Here is a 14,033-nt window from a genome sequence, read left to right on the forward strand (position 1 = left end):
GTCGATTCTCCTGCTCCTTGGATGCTGCCTGACCTGCTGCGCTTTTCCAGCAACACATTTTCAGCTCTGATCTCCAGCATCTGCAGCCCTCACTTTCCCATCTGTTAATAATAGGAAAGATTGTGCTTAAAAGGTACATAACCCCTTGAAACTGTGAGGCTGTAAAAGAAGCCTGAAGCTTTCCAAGAACTGTCAACAACGTCAAGAATTATCAAACCTGTGAATGGTTGTCTTTTCTTTTAATGAATGGGAGTGGTTCTCACAATAAAGTATACTTTGCAATATAAAATTTTAAATTATAGAAGGTTGCCTTTGTCTTGTGTGCTTGGAAAATGTGAACATAGGATGGCATGAGGTAGCACTAAGTTCGTGTAGGGGGTATGAGGAGCTACTGAGATAGATAAAGGAGCATTAAGTGGTATGGGAATAAAGTGACTACAGGGGTGGGTTGAGGGCATTAGGTTGCATGGGTTGGCATGGATGCAGCACCTGTGCAGGTCAAGGGTGGTGCAAAGTGTCAGGAGTGGGACAACATTCTATATTTTATTCTTTGACTTTAATTTTTGAACACAATGCAGTCCCAATGCAAGCAATCTTCCCAGCCCACCTCATCAACTAGCAGAGTCCATAGCTCTTCGCAAGCCATTCAGATGGACTTCCAATCCAGCAATTACAAATCGGGAGTGTGGGGGTCATACTTAAGATGTTTGGTTTCTGGAGCCAGGAATTTCCTTACATCTGCGCATGTGACCCAGCTGAGGCAAGTGGGGCCTTATGTTAATGAAATAACTCCAGAGAGCCTGTTATCCCGATACCATTTATCCTTAATTTACATGTGGAGAGTTCTCGACACTAATTCAGTTCTCTCAGAGCCAGCTCTCAGTGTGAACAGAACATCTGACATTCCTGCTTATATCTGTCAGCTAGGGCTCCCTGATTGGACCAGGTTAACAGTCCCAATCAGGGAACTCATATTCTATGATGTCCACCTGGCTGAGTTACAGTGTTATGGACCAGGACAGACCCCCTCAAAACATTTCAAGGAAGTAGCCCAGACCCTAACTTTGCTAGTTGGTTTAAGCAGGTGTAACACATAAATTGCAGGAGAGATACAGCTGGTCAAACCACTTGGTTTCAAACAAAACAGAATTTATTTACAAGAACCAAATAAAACACAAACAAAAGAGAACAGAGTACCGAATAACTTAACCTCTCCGAAAACCCAACAGACTAGACCAACTTAATGATGGTGTTCCAAATACATTCAACAATTCCCATAAACACCCCTTGGCACAACAGGAAAAATCAAAACAGGTTCTTACAGGAGAAAAGTCAGAGAGAGGACTATCACCTTGGATCTGTTTCTTTGGCTTCAGCAGCTTTTACAACACAACTGCTAAAAACCAAACCAAACCAAAGAAAAGCTGAGTTGACAGAACTGGCCACTCCTCTTTCATTGTACAAATGTTTTTAAAACATTTAAAAGCCTTTTGCATGAGGTAGTATTTGTTAGCTATAATCAAATTGGCCCTAAAACCCTTCAACCCCAAACTTTTCAGAGTCTATGTCTTTTACGACCTCTCTGAAAAACAATGCCAAGGACAGCAAAACCTTGTTAAAGCAGCAGCAGCATCGCCACAATAGTTAATATAGAGTTTTTGATTAATTTTTAAACAGTATTTACTGCAACACAAATACTAATCCAATACGCGAAAAGCAAGTAAATAAAATTGCTGAAGAATTTTGAAAATACTGTATATGAAATTGACTTTTCAACAATAAACTAATAATGACAGCATAGATTTATATAGCATTTTAAAAATTGCTCTTCTCAATTATAAGTAAAGAGGAATAGATTCTTATCTATAGGAACAAGTTTAATTTAGATGAACAGAAGCTTTATCAGAAAAGATGCTAAGAAAGCTCATAAAGGAAGAAATGAAAAGATACAAGAGTTCAATGTAGAAATTCTAGGGAGGTATCCATGCAGTTTAAGATTCTGTTGTCAATACAGTAGTGAGTTCATTAGATGGCCACAAGAGGAAGAACCATAAGACAAAAAGCTGCAAATTGAATGTGAAGCTGCAAGAAGCAGACAATGTTGAGGATTTAAAGTTCAATACATAGGTGGGGGGTGGGTGTCAGGGAGCTATTTGATAGTTAGGAAGAATGGGCTGAAAAGTAAGCTGGATTTGAGTGTGGAACAGGACATATGCAGTTGCAATTTGTATGCTATGGAATGGTGGCTATGAAGGCGATCATTAGAGAAATCAAGGTAAAAGTGAAAGTAGGATTTAGTGCTGGAGATGGTGAGATGGAAAAAGGTTGCCTTGTTGAGAAATAGGGTGGAGATCTGAATCTCAGCTGTGACTGAACGGATCAGGTCTTCATGAGGTTTAACTGGACAATGTTGTGACTCACCTGAGCCAAATGGCGCAGTCATTCTGACAATACAGAAATGGAGTATTGTTAATATATTTGCAGGAACTAACACTTACTATGGACAACATTAACAAGGAAGAATTTAAATGTAGGAAAGATGCAATTACTGAAAAATCTTATAATCTGGAACCAAGAGAAAAAACTGTTTCTGGAGATGTGCTAGCTATTTTCATGTAAAGAGTGTTGATGTACACAAATCCACTTCCACATTAGCAGATAGTAGAAGAGGATAGCTTATCAAAACATCACAGTGAAATTGCAAACAAAAATAATCGGTAAGAGATATAAGAAACTGAACCGATGCAAGTTTTGTCAGCCACCATGTAGGCTTCTCCATTAAGCTCCATATTTCCTTCTCGAAACAAGATTTGTAAAAACAAAAAAAAAATTACAGAATTTAACTCCACATTGCCTTTGTGTTTGAAATATCTCTAATATCATGTTTGAAGTCTTGGGACTTCCCAGATCTTTCATGATTATCAAAAGGAAGCCCAAATAAGGGAGCAGACTACAATGCTAGATCTCATCGGATGCTGTGGTCCCTAGGTCGATTGGCAAATTAATAGACTGGAGATAGGATTACTGCCCCATGAAGAGCAGAGAGTCCCACCTCAGAGAAATGATCAGCCACTAGCTCTCCAGTATTAGCAGTAAATCTAATGCTGATTTACTTTTGAGTAGATGTTTCATATATTGCACAAAAATAAACAAATCTTTAACTGCTTGCAGCTGGAAGGAAAACAGAGGGGCAGGCTAGGGCAGGGACAGAAACCATGGGCCACAGTGTTACTCTTAGTTCAGGCTCCTGACCCTGCCTGACCTGAATACAGAGGCGCCCCCTGGTGCACAGTGCCCCTGCTACTAGGTTCTGATGTACCTCTTTGTCCTTGGGCCACAGACATTGTTAGAATGTAGTGTGGACAGAAATTAATAATCACAGTCTCAGGGGTCATTTCAGGAATTTGTGCATTCAGGACAGTTTTAGATTTTCAAAAGGTCCAGTGGGTGAGCAGATGGAGGGAGGAGGAAATGCAATCGCTGCCTTTTCACGGTTCTCGAGTTTATTATGGTGCCCTCTAAGAGGCCTGATAGTTTGAAATGTTTTGACAGTGAACCCATTTAGCTTTCTGTGTGCTGCACATCAGTTGGCCTTTCCACGGTGTCCTGGTAAATTGCTTTACGTGAAAAGTTATAAAATTTTCTCTTGTAGTAAGAACCAGCATAAGCACTTCTCCTTCTCTTCCCATTCATCATCTCTTTCTCCAGGTCCTATCTCCACGGGTTGCCCACTTGAATCCAACATGGTTGCTGCCTGCCTTTGCTGTTTGTGTCCCTGAGTCCAGAAGCTTGGCACCACTAATGGGATGTTGAGTTCTCCCCCTGCTCAATTAGTCCTGTTGAATTTGAAAATAGGGTTAGGGTGGTTCAGAAGTGATGTTGGGACCTGGAATTCACCCATGTGTCCTGTCCTGGACTTCAGTTTGAAAATCCAGCACATGTCTCACAAGCTAAGCAAGTCTCAACCTTCTCCTCTAATTAGCACCGTGGTGATGTATGTACACCTTCTCCCCATTCACATATTTGACCATGACCTTTTTCCATATCTTGAACAATGCCACTAGACATACAAGATTCTCGAGGGGGCTTGACAGAGAATATATAGAGATTTTGTTTGCCCTTGCCAAGAGTCTAGGATGAGAGAACATAATCTCAAGTAATGGGTGACACATTAAGACAGGGATGAGGAGGAATTTCTTCTCTCAGAGGTTAGTGAACCTGTAGAATTCTTTACTACAGAGGGCTGTTAAGGCTGGGCTGTATATTCAAGATTGAGAGTCAGATTTTTAATCAGTAAGATTGTCAAAGGTTGTATGAAAAAGGCAGGAAAGTTGAGATGAGGATTATCAGATCAGTTATGATCACTTTGAATAGTGAAGCAGACTCATTCAACTGAATGGCTTACTTCTGTTCTTACACGTTATAGTCTTATGGCGATCCACCAGTATTACAAATAATAGAAACGGTTTTGTTCTCTAACGAATTGAATGTCTATCATTTACATTCTAATTGTTTGACTACTAATTATCTGAGAATATTTGCCAGACAAAATCATACATGAAACACTTTAGTTTAAACAAATAACTAATGTTCCTTCAATTATTTTTAGCTTACCCTCTTTTAATAGGCAAACATAATGCTTCATTTTCATTGCATTGTCTACAGGATTGTTTTATCATACTTCAAAGACCAACTTATCTTTCTCCTTAAATTACCATTAACATTGGGTGATGCAATGGCCTAGTGGTGTTATTGTTGGACTGTTAATCTAGTGACCCAGATAATGTTCTGGGGATCTGTGTTCAAATACCACTATGATAGATGGTGGTATTTTAATTCAATTTTTTTTTAAATCTGGAAATTTCAGTCTAATGATGACCATGAATCAATTGTCGATAGTTGGAAAAAAACAGTCTGGTTCACTAATGTCCCTTAGGGAAGGAAACTACCATCCTTACCTGTTTGACTCACATGTCTCACAGCACTCACAGCAATGTGGTTGACTCTTAACTGGCCTCTCAGCAATTTGGGATGGACAATAAATGCTGCCTGACCAGCAATGTCCTCATCCATGATTAAATAAAGAAAAAAATCTGGTGGATTTTTTTTCTCTTTTACAGGTAATAACTGACACTATATTACATCCATATGATGAACATCTAACTTTCCCGATGTGAAACAAAGCAATACAGTTACAAAGTCTTACCGTGACTCTAAAGCACTTTTTAAAAAATAGTCATACTTACTGGTGGTGGCTTTTTTCTCATTTCGAAGATCCTGGTGTCTCCAAAGCTAAGTGATGCAATGATAGGTTTTTGCCCCAGTGACGGTTCATCATCACTGTGCCAATCAATGCTGTCTTTGCCATTTCGGTACAAATTGCAAAGAAGAGAATTAAAGGTGTATCCAGTTACTTTCTCAGTGTGATCCTTCAGCATAATCAGCAGAGGATGCCACTAAATGAAACACAAAAGCTTAGCATTACCACCAAACACTGATGTACCAAGGATAGCATTACAGGTTGATAGTTAGTTTTAAAGAGGGTGAAATAACATACATGAGGGTTTGATTTCATAGCTGTGTGGGAGTATGTGTAAGGAAGATCTCCATACCAAGCTGTGAGTCGCGGCTCTTGATATGATCTACCTGTAGCATACAAAATATTCACAGGCAAAAATTAGTCCTTTCACCGGTAGCTCCAAATATACCACACCATGGTTTTTTTGTACTGACACTTAAAACATGACGTTCACTATAATGAGTAGGAGTTAGTCATAAAGAGAATCAACTATAATTTTCACTCAAGATCACTCTATGACTGCTGTAAAGTATATTAACAGGGTGCCCAGCGAGGACAGGATTAAATTTGGTTGTGAAGTACCCCCCGCCACAATCAAACACTCTTCAGACACAACAAAAGGTACCAGAAGCCAGCAATGACCATGAAATCAATACAAGTCCCCTCAGGTAGACTGAAATTTGATAGAGAAATCTGCATTACTCTTTTATCATTTTAGGCATTATTGTTTTTTTTAAATATACTAGTATCACACCACAAAACAATCATATAAAGAACTGATCTGTAAGAAAGTTTAATTTGGTTCACTCCTCCTCTCCGATAGCATTAAGGCCATTGCCTTAATGCCATCTTCGAAATGGGTACTAGTCAGGAATTTTTCAACAAGTCTAATTTAAAAATCATTTGCGTAAGAAGAGAGCCTGCTCAGTACAGCTTTGGTGAAAATTACTTCTCATCCTGTTTTTACACGTGTGATTAAAAATTCCAGGCAGAATAATGTAAATTTCTGGATAACATCAAAATATCTAGCCCAAATCTACAATGATAGGACCAGTGTTGAAGGCATCTTTGTAGAGTTCCAGGCTGCAAATACATGCCCATTGGAAGTTTATCATTTATGTGTGTTGGATGTTCTTTTATCAGAAGATGTGGTCAATTTATTAAGAAACAATGAGAATGTTTTTGTTTGCTCATTGCATATGTAGCAGAAGGAAGAAAACATAATTAATGTACATGCGTTATATACCAAGGGTCATTCATCTTTTCGATCAGGTAAAGGTTTACCAATTTAAAGTAAAAGTTGGCTTATAATGTGATTAGAAATAGCATTAATCAGATCGCACTACATTACATTAAAATCAAATGAGAATTGGGATTGGAATGAGAGGTTTGCAACCAAAACAAAGTAATAGAGAAACAATAAAACTACATTTACAGAATAACTTACACCATAACACTACAGGACAGGGATTATTAATGCATGCATCCAAGCTTGCAGGTTGAAAAAAATACATGTCACAGAACCACAAGTGTTTGGTGTTCTGAATGATCAGGAAGTTGGCAGAATTAGCTTGGAAATATTGTTTCATTCGTTAACTGCAGCAAAAGGTATGTCTGAGTAAAGACACAATACTGAAATACTGCTCCAAAAGAATAAATCAATTTTATGGATGTTCAGTCCTTCTATAAGAGAACAACTGACTAGCAACTGTAAAATCTTGTACAATCTTGCAGAGGTTTAACCTCAGTGTTAATGCTCCAGCAAACACTTCAACTATCTGTTAATTTGAAATAAATTTATAAATAACTTTGAACAATAAAAATTAATAACTGCAGAACCAGTCAGTGCATGTTATGAACTAAGTATTAAGTGTAAGCAAGTTGATCAACCATGAATTTGTAGAAATTACTAAAATTAAGAAAAGTTCCAGTGACTATTAAAATCGCTACTCAGCCTTTTTGCTCAGAACGCGTAGTTTCTGTTCTTGACAGTTTAAAAATAATAGATGCACTGTTAACACTAACTCAGCAGGCATTTTCTGTCAGAACCTAGAATTTTATCATCACACTTCACCAATAATTGCTGCAAATAAGGTGCCAACTTAAATTCAAATGAGATGCTGCACAAGTTAAAAAGAATTTGCATTCAGTTTTAAAGGTTCCAGAATATCACAGATCAAATTGGACATATTTCGTACAAGTTCATCGTTTATCATTAATCAACGAGCCTGGGAATGTAAAAATAACTTAAAGATTACTTTTGTTTACATGTGCATAATTTTTCACTACAACTACTCCCACAGGGAGGTGTCAGTGGCTAGAGTGCAGATTTTACAATTTAAGATTATGAATCTGATAAGAGTGTCTGGTGTTTTTACACAGTGTTTCTGTAGGCTGGTCCTCATCCAGTCACATTTGTTTTCCCAATGAATGCAAAGTCAATATTGTAAATACCCTCCTCATCCAGATATCCAAGCAGAAAAATTTTGAGCTGGTCAAGAATCAGCTCAGTTGCACGAGTTTCCAGATTGTTTCGAATGGAGCCTTTTAGATTCCAGTTGTGAATTCTAGTTGGGTGAAAGGTTCCCTACTCTTGCTACCCACTCATGGAAATTTATCTCTTTGTGTTTCTGAGAAGTCTTTCTGGAACCTATATCATTTGAGACCTGAATTTTCTGAGCACTCATGGGAGCGGAATGGGACTATTTGGCGCCGATCATTTGGCCCCGCCATTTTGGCTCTAAACTGTTTTGGCGCTCATTATTTTGGCGCTGAGCTGTTTTGGCACCAATTCAGAACAAAAAAATCTTATAGAGCCCATAAGAAATTCGTTTTTATTCCATTGTAAGAAATAAATCTAATTCTTTTTTATTCATTATTTTTAACCTATTCATTATAAAATTGAATTTCTATATTTTGCTACATTTATCAAACACATATAGATAACCATTGTGTGAAAATGTTGGTTTGTCTCTCTTGTTTAGAATGTTTTCAGCCATTTCTGGTATGGGCTCTACAAGAAAATAGAAAGAAAATTGTATTTCAGCTTTCCAATGTGAAGACAGAAGGGCTTAAGTAGATGACTATTAACAATTGTTAAATCAGAAAATGATTACAAAATGAGATTTGAATCTACAGCGGGTCATTATAGCTTTGACTATCAACTCTTGCTAGTTGAGAAAATTACCTCAGATCGTTAGTCATCCGCTCTTCTTTAACCAACCAAGACTTTTTTTTTAATTGTGAATTGGCGCCAAAATAGCTCAGCGCCAAACTAATGAGTGCCAAAACAGTTTAGAGCCAAAACAGCGGGGCCAAATGATCGGTGACAAAACATACCCGACCCCATGGAACTGGGCTGATTACCTTTTCTTGTGACACAGTGACCCCAGTGGAAGCCAAACAAAAGAACCTTTTTGGATCTTTGAAATGGAGATCAGATGGCATGCAAAACGTCGAAGATTTGAAATGACATAGACTACGATAATGTTCAGAGGTTATAAATTCTACGGTAGACTTCTTGACAAGTGCATCTAACTGAGGCGAGTTCTCCAGAAAAAGAAAAGTGAGAATTGACATCACCAACTCTGTCTACTGGCTGGTTCACGAGCATATAGACTGAAAATTGGGCATGGGTGACTTACAAATGGAAAGAAAATGTGAAAAACATCCAAGGTGGTGAACCAAATGCCTGTACTTTCTAAACGTTGGGGCACTGAGTTAAACTAAATATTTCAATTAGAAATACAATATGTTAAGAAAATTACAAAATTTCTTAAATGAAACAAACCCTCTCTGATGTTTGATTTTTGCTTCCAGGGTATTTCTGCGTACAGTTGTTCAAACATCCAATCAGCTTCTTTTGGATCAATAAAACCAGGCTTTAGGTATAGTCTGATAATGGAAAAAGAAGTGAATAAAAACAAAAGGGAAAATCTTCTCTCTGAACAGGCTGTAAAAAGTAGATTTTTTAATGATTCAATTTTCATAGTTATTTATTCATTCATGGGAACCGAGTTTCACTGGTATGGTGAATATTTATTATTTATCACTATTGCCTTTGAGAAGGAAATGGTGACTTAGATTCCTGGATACAAGAGTGGCTGTGTAAGCCAGACGGCAGTTAAGAGTCAAACACATTGCCTTAGGTCTGTAGTCACATATAGACCAAAGCAATTAAGGACAGGTTTCCTTCCCTGAAGGACATTAGGGAACCAGTTGGAATTTTATGATTGTCTAGTAGTTTTATGGTGACCATTACCGATCCTAGCTACTCAGTCCACTGTAAACATTTATTTGAATGCTGACACTCTATGATCCATTTGGTGATACAACTGTTCCATTTTTTTGTTGTTTTCGTAGAATGAAAGATTAAAGGTAGAAACAGAAAAACAATAAAATCAAATGCTCATCGTGTACTTCCATTTGGAAGGACAATGGCAGCAACTACTTGGGAACACAACCATCTGTTAGTTTCCCTCCAAGCCATTCACCATAGAGTCATAGAGATGTACAGCATGAAAACAGACCGTTCAGTCCAACCCGTCCATGCTGACCAGGTATCCCAACCCAATCTAGTCCCACCTGCCAGCACCCAGCCCATATCCCTCCAAACCCTTCCTATTCATATACCCATCCAAATGCCTCTTAAATGTTGCAATTGTAACCGCCTCCACCACATCCTCTGGCAGCTCATTCCATACACGTACCACCCTCTGCGTGAAAAAGTTGCCCCTTAGGTCTCTTTTATATCTTTCCCCTCTCACCCTAAATCTATGCCCTCTAGTTCTGGATTCCCCAACCCCAGAGAAAAGACCTTGTCTATTTATCCTATCCATGCCCCTCATAATTTGGTGAACCTCTATAATGTCAGCCCTCAGCCATACATTGTTGTTCCTTCAGTGTTGCTGAATCAACATCCTGGAATTGTCTCCCTGACAATGTTGTGGGTCTACTTACAGCACACGGACTGCAGCAGTTCAAGAAGGCAACTCACTGCTACCTTTTCAAGGGTAACTAAGAATGAGCAATAAATGCTGATCGGCCAGTGACACCTAGCGTCCCACGAGTGAATTTTTTTGCAAAAAACTCCTCGGCTTAAATAGTCAGAAACACACCAGAGGTACAGTCAGCTGGACCAAAGAACTGAGCACACAGACTTCTCCACAGGCTTAGTTTCTAAGTAGAGACCTGTGCTCCGGAAATAGCGAGGCAAATGACTTGGCTGCTTCACTCAAATAAGTCAATAAAAAAGTAGGTGGGGTATATTGTCTTCATTACACTCTCAGCTGTTTCCCATGTTCCTTGGAGTCCACACAAAGCTAGTTAAAGCACCTGTCAAATCAAACATTATTTTTGGATTGCTTGATAGTATTTAAAAACTGTCTTCATCACAAGGTGTAAACTGTTATACAAAAGTGCCAAAACTATTTTTCATTCAAAAAGCTAAAAGTAAAGACTTTTCTTCCTTCAGACAAATGGTATCTAAATGGCAGCTCTCGAATCTGTTGCTGGATTGTTTTTTCTGGAAAACAATCTGTCCCCAAAATGCACCCAGTGACATGAAAGCAAGTTTTAAGGGCAGAGGAATTTATTCTCTTCAGAACATTAGAGATAAATTGCAGTGCTATACAAACCAAAATAGAAAGTGAGGGTTACCATCCATTCCCCCTCTGTATTGCTCTAAATTAGTTGGCAGGACAGTGTGACGTGAGCTTAGTAGTGTAGACGGAAAACAATGTCAAACTGAATGGTACAGATATTGATCTGGATTTTCCCATTTTTAGTCAGTGATTTTATAAGATTCATGGCACTCAGTCAGCTATGGCTCTTGGTAACTTTTGTCAAGCAGATTTCCCACTTTTCACCTTATTAATTGTACATACAAGCTCTATGGCATCTATCTCATTGAACTGAGTTGCAGGAGACGAGCAAGTGCTTACTGATGCCATATGCCCCAGCTGCACACCACTTCATACGCTGCAAGCCAGAGACTGGTCCTCACATTGTGGTGCTTGAGCCTCTACATGGGGCCGGAAAGGGAAGTTAGCTTCTGGTTTCGCCAATAGGGTCTGGGATGCACTGGTGAACTGGGTGGTGGACAGGAGGGTGTTGTGTCCGGCGGCACGGTGGCACGGTGGCTAGCACTGCTGCCTCACAGCGCCAGAGACCCGGGTTCAATTCCCGTCTAGGTTAGCTTCTGGTTTCGCCAATAGGGTCTGGGATGCGCTGGTGAACTGGGTGGTGGACAGGAGGGTGTTGTGTCCGGCTGACTGTCAAGGGTCTGAGCCAGCCTACATCCCAATAGCTGACAAAGGTCAGTGCTGTGACCAAAGCAAAATATAATTCACAGCAGTGTATGGAGAAGGTTTGGCTCTTCACACACTCAGAGCGCCATAACCCACTCCACCTTTGTCACTGCACACACATCTCATTAAGGCTTATGGACCACAACTCTCACTACTACATGCATCATATTCACTCATTGGCTCTCACCCACTTCATCCTCCCAAATTACTAACCATTCCTACCTTTCTGCATTTTCTACTCAGTCACTGGGAACAGCTCACCACGCTCCTGTTCCTATATCACCACGAAAAGCTCCTCTTCATCAATCGTATCAAGTCCATTCTTTTATCGCAATGCAGGAAAGACTGGTCTTGCTCTGGACTGATGTCTTCATACCACACCAAATGACATTTCTGTAATCCCTGGTCTGGTTGGACTTCTTCAGTAGGACTGACTGTGGCCCAATTCCTGAACTACGAAAACCAAGCACCTGACTTACCATGGCCTCAATCCTGGACTGGAATCATACCAGGCCCTTGAGTGGATCATGGTTATAATTCCCCTTAACCCCAAGGGCTACTTCCTTTTGACTTCCATGTATGGCCATTTGCTTGAAGCACACGCAGTGTGTTTCCCAGGTAAGCTGTTGGCAAAAAGTGTAGGCAGCACAGTGCCACATAGCAACATGACCATTCTCTTGACTGTGCAATGCTCCCTACTGTGGATAAGCTACCTGCCTCTCCCACTGTGGTAAAAAGCAATGCTAGCCAGAGAGGCTGGCAGCCCCCAAGCAAATGCATAGCAAGTGAGCACGAAGAAATCAAACTAAGCTAAGAAGCATTATGTGAAGAGAAAAGATTTACAAGGATGTTGCCAGGGTTGGAGGATCTGAGCTACAGGGAGAGGCTGAACAAGCTGGGGCTGTATTCCCTGGAGCGTCAGAGGCTGAGAGGTGGCCTAATACAGGTTTACAAAATTGTGGAGGGGAATGGATAGGATAAATAGACAAAGTCTTTTCCCTGGGGTCGGGGAATCCAGAACTAGAGGGCATAGGTTTAGGGTGAGAGGGGAAAGATATAAAAGAGACCTAAGGGGCAACGTTTTCATGCAGAGGTTGGTACATGTATGGAATGAGCTGCCAGAGGATGTGGTGGAGGCTGGTACAATTGTAACATTTAAGAGGCATTTGGATGGGTATATGAATAGGAAGGGTTTGGAGGGATATGGGCTGGGTGCTGGCAGGTGGGGCTAGATTGGGTTGGGATATCTGGTCGGCATAGACAGGTTGGACCGAAGGGTCTGTTTCCATGCTGTACATTTCTATGACTCTATGTCCCTCTGTCCAAAGTGATCTGGCAGAAGAATGCAAGGCATAGGTGCCCTTGAGCTCCAAAGTGACGTCCTGAAGGGTTGAGGTGGTTTATGAATTAGACAGAAAGCAACCATGATGAGGTGGTGAAGCTGGTGGGTGCCAATGTTGACTTGCATCAACAAAGGGTGGAGGAGCATGGAGCGTGCAGGGACACTGTGACAGAGAGAGTTCAGAGAGTCAGAGATGTACAACACGGAAACAGACCCTTCGGTCCAACATGTCCATGCCAACCAGATATCCCATCCCAATGTGGGTGGCATGGTGGCACCGTGGTTAGCACTGCTGCCTCACAGCGCCAGAGACCCGGGTTCAATTCCCGCCTCAGGCGACTGACTGTGTGGAGTTTGCACATTCTCCCTGTGTCTATGTGGGTTTCCTCCGGGTGCTCCGGTTTCCTCCCACAGTCCAAAAATGTGCAGGTTAGGTGAATTGGCCACGCTAAATTGCCTGTAGTGTTAGGTGCAGGGGTAAATGTAGGGGAATGGGTCTGGGTGGGTGCGCTTCGGCGGGTCGGTGTGGACTTGTTGGGCCGAAGGGCCTGTTTCCACACTGAGTAATCTAATCTAGTCCCACCTGCCAGCACCCAACTCATATCCCTCAAAACCCTTCCTATTCATATACCCAACTTTTAAATGTTGCAATTGTACTAGCCTCCACCACTTCCTCTGACAGCTCATTCCATACACGTACCACCCTCTGCGTGAAAACGTTGCCCCTTAGATCTCTTTTATATCTTTCCCCTCTCACCCTAAACCTATGTCCTCTAGTTCTGGACTCACTGACCCCAGGGAAGAGATTTTGTCTAACTATTCTATCCACACGCCTCATGATTTTATAAACTTCTATAAGGTCACCCCTCAGCCTCCAACACTCCAGGGGAAAACAGCCCTAACCTATTCAGCCTCTCCCTATAGCTCAAATTCTCCAACCCTGGCAATAGACAATAGGTGCAAGAGTAGGCCATTCAGCCCTTCGAGCCTGCACCGCCATTCAATATGATCATGGCTGATCATTCCTAATCAGTATCCTGTTCCTGCCTTATCTCCATAACCCTTAATTCCACTATCTTTGAGA

General features: G+C 40.7%; 1 protein-coding gene across 4 annotated transcripts in view; it reads right to left on the reverse strand.

The window, feature by feature from the left end:
* Window positions 1-14,033, reverse strand: part of alkbh3 (alkB homolog 3, alpha-ketoglutarate dependent dioxygenase) — a 75,600-nt gene that overhangs the window by 31,774 nt on the left and 29,793 nt on the right. For all 4 annotated transcript variants that reach the window (XR_006313898.1, XM_043705476.1, XM_043705474.1 and 1 more), the window contains exons 6-8: window positions 9,090-9,193; window positions 5,558-5,646; window positions 5,247-5,456 (exon numbers count right to left, since the gene is read on the reverse strand). Coding sequence is in view for 3 of the 4 variants with exons in the window: in XM_043705476.1 (XP_043561411.1) it covers window positions 5,247-5,456; window positions 5,558-5,646; window positions 9,090-9,193 (403 nt within the window). In the remaining variant the exon portion in view is untranslated. The remainder of the gene's footprint in view (window positions 1-5,246; window positions 5,457-5,557; window positions 5,647-9,089; window positions 9,194-14,033) is intronic.

Source organism: Chiloscyllium plagiosum, chromosome 16 (genome assembly GCF_004010195.1).
Source record: "Chiloscyllium plagiosum isolate BGI_BamShark_2017 chromosome 16, ASM401019v2, whole genome shotgun sequence".
Classification (NCBI taxonomy): domain Eukaryota; kingdom Metazoa; phylum Chordata; class Chondrichthyes; order Orectolobiformes; family Hemiscylliidae; genus Chiloscyllium; species Chiloscyllium plagiosum.